General features: G+C 33.5%; 1 protein-coding gene across 2 annotated transcripts in view; it reads left to right on the forward strand.

The window, feature by feature from the left end:
* The first annotated feature begins 701 nt into the window (after positions 1-701).
* LOC145977457 (uncharacterized) overlaps positions 702-13,156 on the forward strand; it is a 67,988-nt gene continuing 55,533 nt past the window's right edge. Inside the window, exon 1 of one of the 2 annotated variants that reach the window (XM_083109474.1) lies at positions 702-2,354. In XM_083109474.1, the coding sequence (XP_082965600.1) occupies positions 2,241-2,354 (114 nt within the window). In that variant the 5' untranslated portion in view covers positions 702-2,240. The remainder of the gene's footprint in view (positions 2,355-13,156) is intronic. The other variant, XM_083109473.1, reaches the window with a different exon arrangement.

A 13,156-nucleotide genomic window follows, 5' to 3' on the forward strand; every position in this document is an offset into this window, starting at 1 on the left:
TATATTTTTAATATGATAAAATATAGTCTAAAATTAATTTTTTTTTCATATTACCAATTTAAAAAATACATCTGATCTCCTTAATTTACAATTAGCTTGAAATTTTTTAATTTTATAGATTGACTGATTTTTTACATAAATAATAATACAATAATAATACAATTGTGTACACAATGATTTAAAAATTTTTATTAATAAGTGTGTGTCGTTGCGTAAATCCTTCATTACCAGCGATACAATTGGTCACGAGACAGACAAACGCAGCGCCACAATTCCCCGTTGAACGCGCGGAACGACGGTCTGTGGTCTGGTTCCACGTTCCCTTTGTCAAGATTGCTCGGTCAACCAGACTGGCATCAACTGGCATGGCCGCTATCAGTTACGTGTGTGCGTGTGCACTTGTGCGTACACACATCTCGCCCTCTCTTCGCAAATCCCAGCCGGTATCGCGTGCTTTCACAACGTCCGCGTACGTGACACGCGCGTGTGTACAGTGCCTCCAGGGATGCATCAAGAACGATCAGCTGTATACAAGGTTTTCCGCAATTTACCAACTTAATTTATATAAATGTAGAATTATGTGACGTACATATAAAATTTAAAATTTCGTGGGGAATTTTAGGAAAAATAGAAAAATTCGATTCTCTCGAATTCAAATTATATTTTTATAAAAAACGAGATAACAAGAAACAACATAAATTGCACGTCAATAATAATTACTTTATTGATTTAAGAGAAAGGGCTTTGTATATGTTGTCGTATATTTCATACGTATTTTTTATACATATTTATTTCGTACATATTTTTGCGTCACCGCGTTCCACGCTCGTGACAGCCCTGCGTGTCATTCTCGTTATCGCGCGCAGCGCCCTCGCGCACATACACCCATGTATGCGCATGCGTTCCTCGTTCCGCGTTTCGCCATCGTATCTCCGACAAAGATGGCCGCCACGAAAGCGTACGGTGGAGATGTTGACGTTGTCGTTCGTACCGAGGTCGCGTCACGTCCTCGCACAGCGTAAAGGTAAACGTGCGTGCGTGCGTGGGTCCGCGTGCGTCGTGTGGACCGTGTCGTGCATCGAGCATCGTCGCGGGCGACGAACGGACGAGAGTGCGATAACGCGAGTGAAGGTGGTGCCTGTTCGTCCATCGAGTGCGGTGGATTCCTGCTACTCGTGCACGGTATCTCGTTCCGTCGGTGCGCCCGACAGTGGCCGACAACAGATCGGCCAGGGGGGCCGAGAGTGAAGGGAGAAAAAAACAGAGACGGACAGCCAGCTAAAGAGAGAGAGAGAGAGAGAGAGAGAAAGAAACACGAAACGAGTGTTCCGAAAACTCGACGTGTCCATCGCGAGCGAGCTCTCGAAAACGGTTGAGCGCACGTTTAACGTTAGAAAAACAAGAGATCGCGCTTCATCCGGCGAGGAGGATCCGAACGAGCGCGAGAGGGAATCGGTGCGGAAACGAGCGGACGGAAGCATCATCGGGCCGCGCGTGGAAAAAAATCTCCGGCGAGAAAGAGAGAGAGAGAGAGAGAGAAAGCGCGAGGAAGAAGAGAGAGAGAGAGGAGCGAGAACGAGAGAGCGATACGTATCGCGTCGCGCTGAGCCGAGTCATCGTGATCGCGAGTGGTGCGTGGTGATTTCTCCGCGAGTGAAACAAATGCGTGCGCGTGCCACGACGAGACTGCCAGTGCTGTGCGTTGCCGTTGCGTCGTCGTGCCATCTTACCGTTGCGCTAGCGGCAACGAGCAACCGTCGTCACCGTTATTACAGCCGCTCGCTTTTACGCGCGACCCGAGCCTCCGTGTCAACCGAGGGACGGCCATATTAATCCGTCACCGCCACCGCTGCCGCCGCCGTCATCGTCATCATCGTCGTCGCTCCCGCCGAGTGTACCATCGGGATATACCCTTCCTGGTGCGGCTTCCTCCCGGAGTTTCGCGACGAATATCCGGCGACGAGAGAGTGCGCGCGCGTGTATGTGTATCATCCTCTCTCTCTCTCTCCATCACCACCCGTCCCGCCGATCAGGGTGTCGTGCATGCATGCGTGCGTGTTGCGAGGTCGCCGCGAGTCCGGGTCACCCCTCGAGTTTGTTTTTTTTCCCTCGGTTCCTTCGTCGCATCTCCGCTTTAAATCACCATCGCCGGATGACGGCGCGTGAACGTAGTGCGTGCGGCGCGGTACCTGTGTGTACGACGAGCGACATAGTCTACGAGGTGCGTCCCGTGCCGCCTCATGTCTACGCATCGTCTTCGTCGCGCGGACACAGCACAGCGGCTCGCCACCACCGTGTCTACCCCTACCTCCGGCAGCAATATTACCCTTCCTAGGCCCTATGGTAGCCACACGGTAAGTACGCATATACGTATCGCACGCGTATCGCGTAACTCGCATCTCCCGATATCGTTCGCTTGCGCCCGCGCGCGCGCGCGCGAGCGCGCTTCCCATCACCCGGGCAGCACGAGTGCCCGCGAGCATCCACGTAACCTCTCTTTCCTCCTCCGTGTATCCGATGTCGTGCTCCGATTCGAAGCATCGAATGAACATTGAAATGACGCGCGGTGTGATCCATCTTTCGTGGATGCGCACAATGGCAGATTCTCATGCTTGTCAAGGTTGATTATACATATGTGGAATCTCGTGGTGTTGTAATCTCTTCCCGTCATATCCACGAGTACGCAAGTGGCGTTTATACTCGAAAACAATATGTTGAGACGTTGAGATTCTCTAGGCAACGTAACTTTTTTCCTCAGGCTCGTGTGATTACGAGTATTCATGAATTTGTTCTCAAATTTAGAAATGTACAATGTTTATGTATTTCACTCTAGTGTTATTTAGATTAGGTTTACATTTCAGAAATGTAATATCCGTAGTTATATGTAACAACCATCATTTGAATAATGTTGATTAAACATATTGAAATTTCGATCAATGCAAATTCCCTACTTGCGTATCTATGGATTGACAGAGCAGCATTTTGCGCTCGTTTATGTTGATTATGCACATTTGAGATGTCTTGCAGTGTAATCTCTTCTCTATGCGTTTATAAACACACAAAACTTTCGTATTTGTCCATGTTGATTAGATATATTGAGATATGAAGGCATGTAATCTTTTCACTGACATGTTTATGAAAATGTAAAATAAGATTCGTGTTGGAACCATAAGTTTTTATACTTGGATGTGTGTATCATTAAATTTTCAACGATGTCTCTTATGCTTCCATGAATATATAGAAAAGCAATTTTAAAAAATACACTTGTTAATTATGTATAGATTAAAAATTCAGTGGATGCATAACTTTTTTTCACGCAAATTTAAGTTTGTTATGTAAAGTTAAGTTTTTTATTTTTAATTAAGATATTTATGAACTTTTTTATTTTTTAAAGTTTTAAATTTCATTTATTGCCAGAATTTATTTAAAGAAATTTTATAAAAGAGAAGGAAATAATATTTACTGAGTGTATACTTTTATAATTGTTTTTCATATGTTGTATGTCTTATTTGTGCATTATAAAACATCTAAATGGATATCAGATTATTATATTATAATTAGACGTGCGTCAGATGAAAAGGATGATCTTTTCATATGATATTGTGCTTAGGTTTGCTTGTTAAAGAAAACTCAAGTCCAATATTATAAGGATATTAAGGAGAAACATGATATATATATATATATATATATATATATATATATATATATATATAATATATATATATATATTCTTTTATATTGTGCAGTGTATTTTATCTTCAGAAAGTACATTATTTTTGCAAATAATGATATATTATCTGAACTATTACAATAAAATTTTGAACAAATTATTTTTATGATAAAAAGATTTATACGCAAAAATTTGCATGTATTATTGTTTCTATTTTATAAAAATTTTATTTTATTAAAATTATATCACTTTTTTTTATCTGTTATATAATTTTATATATATATATTTTCTAATATACATGAAGTAATTCGAAAATATATAAAAAAATTTTTATTCTAAACACTGCAAATAAATATTATTCAATTTAAATTATATATTTTTTATTGTGATATATATAAAAAAACAATAAATACAGATATAAAAAATACATATCTTTTATTAAAGAACAGAATACATTAAATTCATGTTTCTACGGAGATGTTTGAAAACAGATTTACATTCTTTTGCAAATTATACTTTATCTTTCATTCATTATTTAAAATATATAGGTAAAATATATAAGTCAGAAAATCCAAGTATTTTTTTATCAAGCTTCATGTTATATGGATCAACATTTATAAATCCAAGATTTTTTGTTTGTTTTTTTTATTCAATGTTACAATATTCTTAAAATATAATAATCCCATTTTAAATTAATATGTATAAGAGATAATTTTATATTGTTTACACATTTAAAATATTCTTTTTATATTAATTAATAGAATTCCAAATATAATTACACAGATTTTTATTGAAATTATCCATTTCAAAATATTATATATTTTTCTTTGGACACTTCGTATGTGAATTTTTATGCCGTATATATAATAAGTGTCATATTAGTCAAGAAATAAATACCGTAGATCAAGATTGTGTGATTTATTTCATAAACATGTCACATCATTAGTTGTTCACCTACGTGTATTTTTTTTTCCTTTTTTTCTTTTTTTGCGAACGCGTAGGAGAGATTGCTCGACGATTAATCATTCCCCTTCCGACACCCCGGCCTCTTTAATACCGCGCGTCCCACTGCACCATTTGCCCTTTTACTTTAATTCTCGATGACGAGGGTACGTTCCCTCTTAACTCATTGTTTTTGACTTCGCATAATACATATTTTGCGCCACGCGTGGTGTAACTTTACAGTTAAATATATAATTATAATATTAAAATGAAAAATAAAATCATTGTAAATATCAATTTATTTAGGATTAAAATTTCAGAGATTAAAAGTCTCTTTTTTCCATTTTTTCCATTTTTTTTTCTTTTTTTTTAAATACAAATCTCTTCTATATCAAGTTACATATTAGTGCGACACACAATTTTATCATTTAAGAGACATATTACGATAGTTTTACATCATACGAATTATTCTATCAAAACGATAAATCCAAGAAGGAAAGTTTTATTTCGTTTGTGTGGCATTAACTATCCCGCCACGCACCGTGCATTTTAATCCCTCGGCTACGTCGCTCTGGCAATTAGGAAGAATTACTTGGAAACTGGCGTTTCACTGTAAATACCTGCAGCAGCATGTTGTTTTAATATAGCCTGAACATACAACGCGCGGAGAGCGGCGGAAATAAAACGCGTGGCATTAATTTATTGAAACACGATGTGTGCTATTGATTCTGTTATTGTCGCCAGTCATTGCGCACGATGTACAATTGTTCACGTACAGACGAGCAATTATGTTTTCTCTGCGTGAGGAAAAACGTAAGCAAAATGAATGGCGCGTTTCGCGTATTTTTAAATCTCATTCTTCGTATGGATAATAAACATGAAATAAAAACATGATTTTCACTGACATGTAAAAGGGAATAATTCCCAGTTTTCGATATTAATAAATATAAATTAATACTGTATATAGTACACAATGTAAAAAATATCAAATCAAATATAAATATCGCAAAAATGCAATATTATAAAAAACAACATTGAATTGAATTTCTTCTATAAGTGTAAAAGTGCTACGAAGCAACGATGCCATCTTTAATTCCTCCGGGAGTTTTTATAATACTAGGAAACTAGCGAACCTGATTTCTTTCAAATCAGCAATTCAATTGAACACTATCGACATTTAAAAGAATCGAGTAATAATTGTATTATTACGCTATCAATTGAAATGAACTAATAAATTAATCATACGGCAGTCATATTTATGACTAAAACATGAGGATATATTAAAATGAAATTGCGCGGTCGGTTGAATTCATGTCGGATGGATAGCGACGTTTATAAGGCAATATAATATTCGGTCCGAGAGCAATTATTGGGCTCGTAGATTAAGCGACATTAATAGAACGCGCGGCGGTGGTAAAGGCGTGCATTGTTTCTGTATCCCTAATTACGTCATACGACCTGCATCGGGGTCATGTACCGCGTCGGAGACGTTCTCTGGAATATAGGAATGCCGATTCCTCGGAGGCTTGCTCCGAGGAGAATCAGCATTCCTTTTATATTTATAGAATAAATTCAATTCGTATGTTGTTTTTCATTATATTGAATTTTTGACATTTATAATTTATTTGATATTTTTTATATTATATATAGAATTAATATATTTATATTTATTAATATCGAAAACAGAATTCTTATTCTCTTTTACATATTAGTGAAAATCACGTTTATTATCCTATGATATGCAACGATACGATACATAGAATTATTATCTTATTACTAAGTCTGCTTAATCGCACATTTTCCAGCAGATTGTTATTTCTTCTTTTTTTCTTCGAAAACTTTATTTTACATACAAAAAGCAATAAAATGCAGCTATAAAGAATGAATAGATTATCCAGCAGTCATAAATTACTCATACGAGATCTCTTTCAAGAAAGGGAGAGAAATAAAATAAATAGATTGTCTAATTAATATGAAATAAACATATCAACATTAATCGTTGTAAAATTCGAACTAGATTTTTGATAAAAAAATTATAAGAATGATTGATGAGAATTTGAATAAAAAATTAAAATTATATTAAAAAATAATTCAGAGTAATAATCACAGATATTAAGATAGAGATAATTAAATTCGTGAGAATCCGATTGTATCAATGTTTATATATGCGTTTATAAATTCTACAGTTAAAGTAGCTTAGGTAATTGAACGAAAATAACATTGAGGATTGTGCGGATTGTTGAGGATTATTGCTTGAATTTATCGGAAACTGCGGAGATCTATAAATATAACTGCTGTATATTGATATTTTATTACGACACTGGCTGTTTTTATACAGGAATGCGTAATCTCACATTTATAGGTATTACCTACTGATAACCGAAAAAAACTGATGGATAAACCCAGTATATGAATTCGGCCACGTTTTGCTTTATCTTATCATAATACTTTAATCTTGCTGTATGATAATAGCATTACGCCACAATGATATGCAATTGCAACAATAACTTAGGCTTTTCTACAGAATTAGGATCTACATGATCTACATGAGCAATATTGTACACGCAACGTCGTATATTCGTAATGTACTTTACAATTAAAGAATTAAACTGCTAGTAGTTAACTAGAGTGTAATCAATTCTCTCTTCCTGATTTCGTCTTTGAAAGGATAAGGTAGAAAACAAAAATGGAAGATAAAGAGAGAAGATATTTAACTTACATAAAAACATAAAAAAATTATGTATATGTGTACGTGTGTGTTCATTATGTAACTCTTAATGCATTTAATATAATACATTCGTTTGCATTCGATAAATGTAATATTTACGGTGCTCAATACGTGTTTATATTAATTTTAATATCTGTCAAATAATAATTGTACATTATGCAGTAACGACGCACAATAGCGAGTGAAACGATATTTTCATAACATTCTAATGTGGATTTCCACAACCAGTGAGAGAGGGTCGATATATTCACAGTAACAAACTATAGAATATGTATAATGCAATAATTTTGCAACGTTACACTTTGCGTAACACATTAGATATTCGAAATAGAACGTGCTTCGAAATATTTCTGAAAAGAATTCCCGCAATTAAAACTGCAGTATACACTACATATATATGATTCACGACGAAAGGAATATTACTATTCACGACGAAGCAGAACAGAAAAGCTATTTTTTTTACGATCTGTGTTTTATCAACTCCAACAACGTGAAGCAAAATTCGAGTATTGAATTTTCTGTTTTGGGATTGCCGATAATATTTTACTGTCAAAAACACACAATACAAGTTACTTTCCAACCGAAGTTTTGTATCGTTAATGCAGAAATTTTTTTTATTTTGGAATTGTGAATGGCTTTTCTCTGAATTTTTAGCCGGAAAATTTAATTGCTTGTTTATTAGTCGACGAGCATGTGTGTATACGTGTACGTAACATGTGAATGGTTGAATGATTATGTAACACATCTTGCTGGCTCATCGTGTTAGTCATAGGTTTACAAAAACCGTTAATGGGCTTTCCTATACTCGGTCTCCGTCGAATACATGTAACATGTTAAAATAGTACTTTATCACTTTCCATTAGAAAAGTTATTAACACTCGGGAATAACGGCGCAATTTTTCACGACGTGAATGGGCGGCGTAATCGATCACTCCGAGATTCAAATTCATTTTGCACCTTCTCTTTAAAAATAACACAGTTCAGAATATTATTTTATTAACGCGTATTATATTTAAAAAAAAAATATAATATTAAATTTTAACTTTTTACTAATAAAAATGTGTACTTTTTTTATTTCAGAAAAATAAACGTCACAGTTATTATTATATACTTTGCTTCCTCTAATTTTCAGATACATATGTTAAATTATATATATATTCTAAAAATTATTTTCATTCATTTTCACCAATACAATTTAAATTTTAATAGAATTTCTCGATCGTTTCTTAAGATAATCTTGGTATCGAAAGGATGAAGTAATGCGTATTTATGATAAAATGTTTTTCGAGAAAAGTTATTATACTTTGCTCTCTCTAATTTTCAGATACATATGTTAAATTACGTTAAAAATTATTTTCGTTCATTTCCCTTTTATTTCCAATACAATTTAAATTTTAATAGACTTTCTCGATCGTTTCTTAAGATAATCTTGGTATCGAAAGGATGAAGTAATGCGTATTTATGATAAAATGTTTTTCGAGAAAAGTTATACTTTGTTTCCTCTAATTTACACAGATACATATGTCTTAAATTACGCTAAAAATTATTTTCGTTCATTTCCCTTTTATTTCCAATACAATTTAAATTTTAATAGAATTTCTCGATCATTTCTTAAGATAATCTTGGTATCGAAAGGATGAAGTAATGCGCATTTATGATAAAAAATGTTTTTCGAGAAAAGTTAAATTACGTATTTAACAGTTTAAACACACCTGCGCGCTCGGCGCGCTGTTTACTTTTCTCAGTTTCGTCGCATACTGTCTTCTTATGGTTTACGTACTTGACGCTTCTTCGCTCGCGTAACTCGAGAGTCTTGAAGAGAAGTTGTTTCTTGTTGCTTAGTAACACAATGTAGCGCATGATTCCATCTATGTCACTTGGAATGTACCCACGTTAAGGTGTATCCGAGACGCACCGTGAATACGCATATTACGGTTTAATTATTCGCAATATACTTGGCTTAAGAGGATATAACGATAAAAGACAAAGAGAGACAATTTTTATTCGTTACATTATTTGCAGATGTTATTTCACAGAGATGTAAACAGCTCGATAAATATGTTCCATTATTTAATTATTTATGCTCAATTCACACAAGAAATTCTGCACTTTCAATAAGTTTGTAGCTTGAAAATTATATTATATTAATGAAAATTATATTAGCCCGATATTTCTGTTAATAAAAAAATTGATTTTAAGTTTAAAAAGCTAAATTATGTTAGAAATTTTCTCTTTTTCGCAATTTTCGGAAAAGTCATTTACAATCTGTAAGATGTTATAAAGATATAATATATAAATAACGCAATAATAAATGATATATAAATGTTAATATATATGTATATGTTATAGAAGATCTGTAATGGAAGAATACTTGTACAGAGAAATACGTAAACATTTGTGCTGAAGATTGCCAACTATTTTCAGAGGGATGTTTCCTGGGCACGTTTCTTAGCAATCAATAATGCGAGATACGCGATTAGTTACACGAGAGGCTCTCGCACGCCTGGGTTTGTACGACTCTTGCTGGACTATAGTCATGTATATATGACATGTATCGCGATATGATATCATACGTACACGTAATCGACGAGTGTATTGAGATGAGAGAGAGAGAGAGAGAGAAAGAGCAAACCGCTGCTATCTCATCCCAGAGAATGACATCCGACTCTCGAACCGTACAAATTTTCTTATCTAAGCACGAGATGAATTTTCGTGCCTCGAGACATGAATCGCCTCGGAAATGTCTACGTGTTATTAATAAGAAGGTAGAATTGCGTCGTCATTCGGAGAACTTTGTCCAAACTATATCTCGCTAAATATTCTCATGCTTTTCTACCCTTGGTATTTTAATAGTATAGTCTGATAATTTAATAAGGTCAAATTTTGTTATTTTTGTAATGTGTAGCAGTATCTCTTGTGAAATCATTTTTAATATAGTTTCTTAAAGAGCTTGTATAGAAATTTATGTTTACAATATGATGGGAACACAGATATCTTTCTCATAAAATAATATTTATAAAAAAGTAAAATATAAAAATGTCATTTAAGGCTCTCTAAATCACATAAGATAATAAAGTAAGGAAATTTACGAACGTCAAAACAACTAGTTTTTAAGTTACTATCATGAGTATAAAGAGAGATAATGATATTACTTCATGAAAACATGCTTGCCATTGAGACTTTCTTCTCAAGGAAAACATTGATATGATAAAAGAGTTTTTACTCGATCAATCTTCGATCTCGAGTTTCTCGGGAATGTTCGACAACCGTTGATGTACCTCATTCTAAGTATGCAATTCCACGGAAGATTCATCCACTAGAAGTTTCCCTGCACATAAGTAACTTTTCGAGTTTGAGGAAATATCAGGGATATTTCGCCGGGGTGTCTAAAAAGTACATGTACCATGTTTGATTCCCTATACAACTTGTAATCGATTTTTTTTTCTTCATAATTTTGATGTCTTCAAAATGTTTAATTTTATTCGCTCTACATCTTGTCATTACATAAATAATTTTTACTATTTTAATATATTATGCACAAAAATTAGATTAGCACGATTTAGGAAAAGAAAAGGATAAGATTATTATGAATAGCTTTTTATCCGATAGTCAATTGGAAATGGAGAAGAAACATTTAGGAAATGAAATCGAACTTAATTATCAAGCTATCGAGTACTTTGAAGAAGTTTTGGATAAACTTCAAAATTATCAATGCAGAATGAAAGGATTAATCGAAATTGCCAGCCGTGTGCTTCAGAAGTTTTACTTTAAATTTCCGAGTTTCTGGAGAAAACAAGATCCATTTTCCGTAAATTTAATCAGATATTGTATCATTTTAAACTCTTAACTGTTATGGAATAAAGATCGTTAATGCAATGCAATTAGTTGCGTGTATCTTGGACACGATCAAACGATGATATACGAAACACGTTGAATGACTGACATTGAAATTCATGCTTGTTATGTTCTCATACGAAGAATCATTTTAATATATTCATAAGATATATGTACGTAACGTATCTTCGATATAATCAGCAAAGATTTCTTATTATGAAACAATATACTGATCGTATAAACTGATTATAAGAATTCGCAACTCATTATTATATAAATCTAATATTTTCTGTAAAAAAAACATACTAAAAAGACGTCTATTAAGCTGGCACAGCCACTTCAGCATAATCGAATAAAACTTAAACTTATATAAATTTAGTGCCAGCTTAATAGACGTACTGAAAAGGATATCTGAAATATCGAATTTTGTTTAAAACTATGATTTATTGTATTTATTTGGTTTATTATTTGAAGGCAAGCTGTATTATGGGATTAAAAAATTCTTTATCTCTCTCGAAGAGAATTTAAAAATTAAAAATTACATTTATTCGCAATTAAATGAAATGCATTTGCGCTTAACAAAAATGGCTGTAACATCGTACAGATTGTTTATATTTTACATTTATATACGAAAAAAATAATTACTTTTTTCTCACGAATCACACACACACACACAGAGAGAGAGAGAGAAATTTCCAATCAGCAACGAAAGCTTAAAACATACTTGTATATGACTATTATAATCTATTATTTTATAAAGCACACAAACGAAAAAAAAAGATTGCAAATAATCGGAAAAGAGTATATATTGATTTTTATAGAAATTAAAAAAAAATTGTAACATGATTTTTTCCTATAAATAGATTCTCATTCCAGTCAGAACTAATTTCTAATTTTGATGTTCACAAAAATATTCAAAATTACATCTGGAAAGAAAGAGAGAGAGAAGTGTGTAGGAAATAAAATTTTGACGAAACATATTCTCGATAAATTGACTTCCGAATGCATCGTTCTTGCCGGCGCGAAATCGCAGATACTTCTCAGTCTGATTACTTCCGACAGAACTGCTTCTCGCGCATTTTTACCTTCGTGATTTTTCATCGACTGCCAATTTCATTTATTTTTCAATCTTGTTTCGTCGACGCGCTCGTTTTACAATGCTTTACAACGACTCTACTCTTCTCTCCGAACGCGGCTTCTTGACAGAGAAATGCAATTTTATTTCCATGCAGATACGCTGCTCTTCATTAAATTATTTACATAACTGTATATAAATATAATTTTGAGCAAAATTGAAATCGTGTACTGATTCAAGTCTGAACTCCTATTTGTTATAAATATATTTTCGGCTGATGAAAAGAGAATTTAAATAAGATTTTATTTAATCTTTGTTCTTTTATTCAAGCAATTCTTTTCTTTTCTACTCTGGCTTGTTTTTAATACAATTTTACAATTTGTTTTTGATACAATTTTAGCTTGCTATTGGTTTAATTTTTTATTTAACGATATATTTTTTAAAAATATTATATTTTTTTTAATCATGAAGATTTAATGTTATATGTGTAATATTTAATTTTTTCATTACAATTAACGCTGCCAATAATCATTCGTTATCATTTGATAACTTGCGCATTTGTGCAGATTCGGAATATTGTATGCACAAATATACCGATCGAAACAAATGTAAATTTCGAAAATATTTTGCGTTATTAAATTTGCGAGAGAGAGTTTCGATAAAATCAGTAGCTCCAAAAATACGTTGGGCGGAATTTTTGTGCGAGCAAGCGTGTCCGGATAAACAAAATATTTTTCCTAAATGAAATTTTTCGAGGACAATCTTTTGAAATCATAAATTTTTACACAAATATAAGAAACTCGATCGACAACATGATCTAAAACCATTAATTGCCCTTTTTTTCGTCTGCAGAAATCGTTGTTCTTATTTTCAAACAATCGTACACTACACAGTTATCTATAATATA

This window comes from Camponotus vicinus, unplaced genomic scaffold, assembly GCF_025532165.1.
Source record: "Camponotus vicinus isolate PSW18456_S1 unplaced genomic scaffold, iyCamVici1.0 SCAF_9, whole genome shotgun sequence".
NCBI classification, from domain to species: Eukaryota; Metazoa; Arthropoda; class Insecta; order Hymenoptera; family Formicidae; genus Camponotus; species Camponotus vicinus.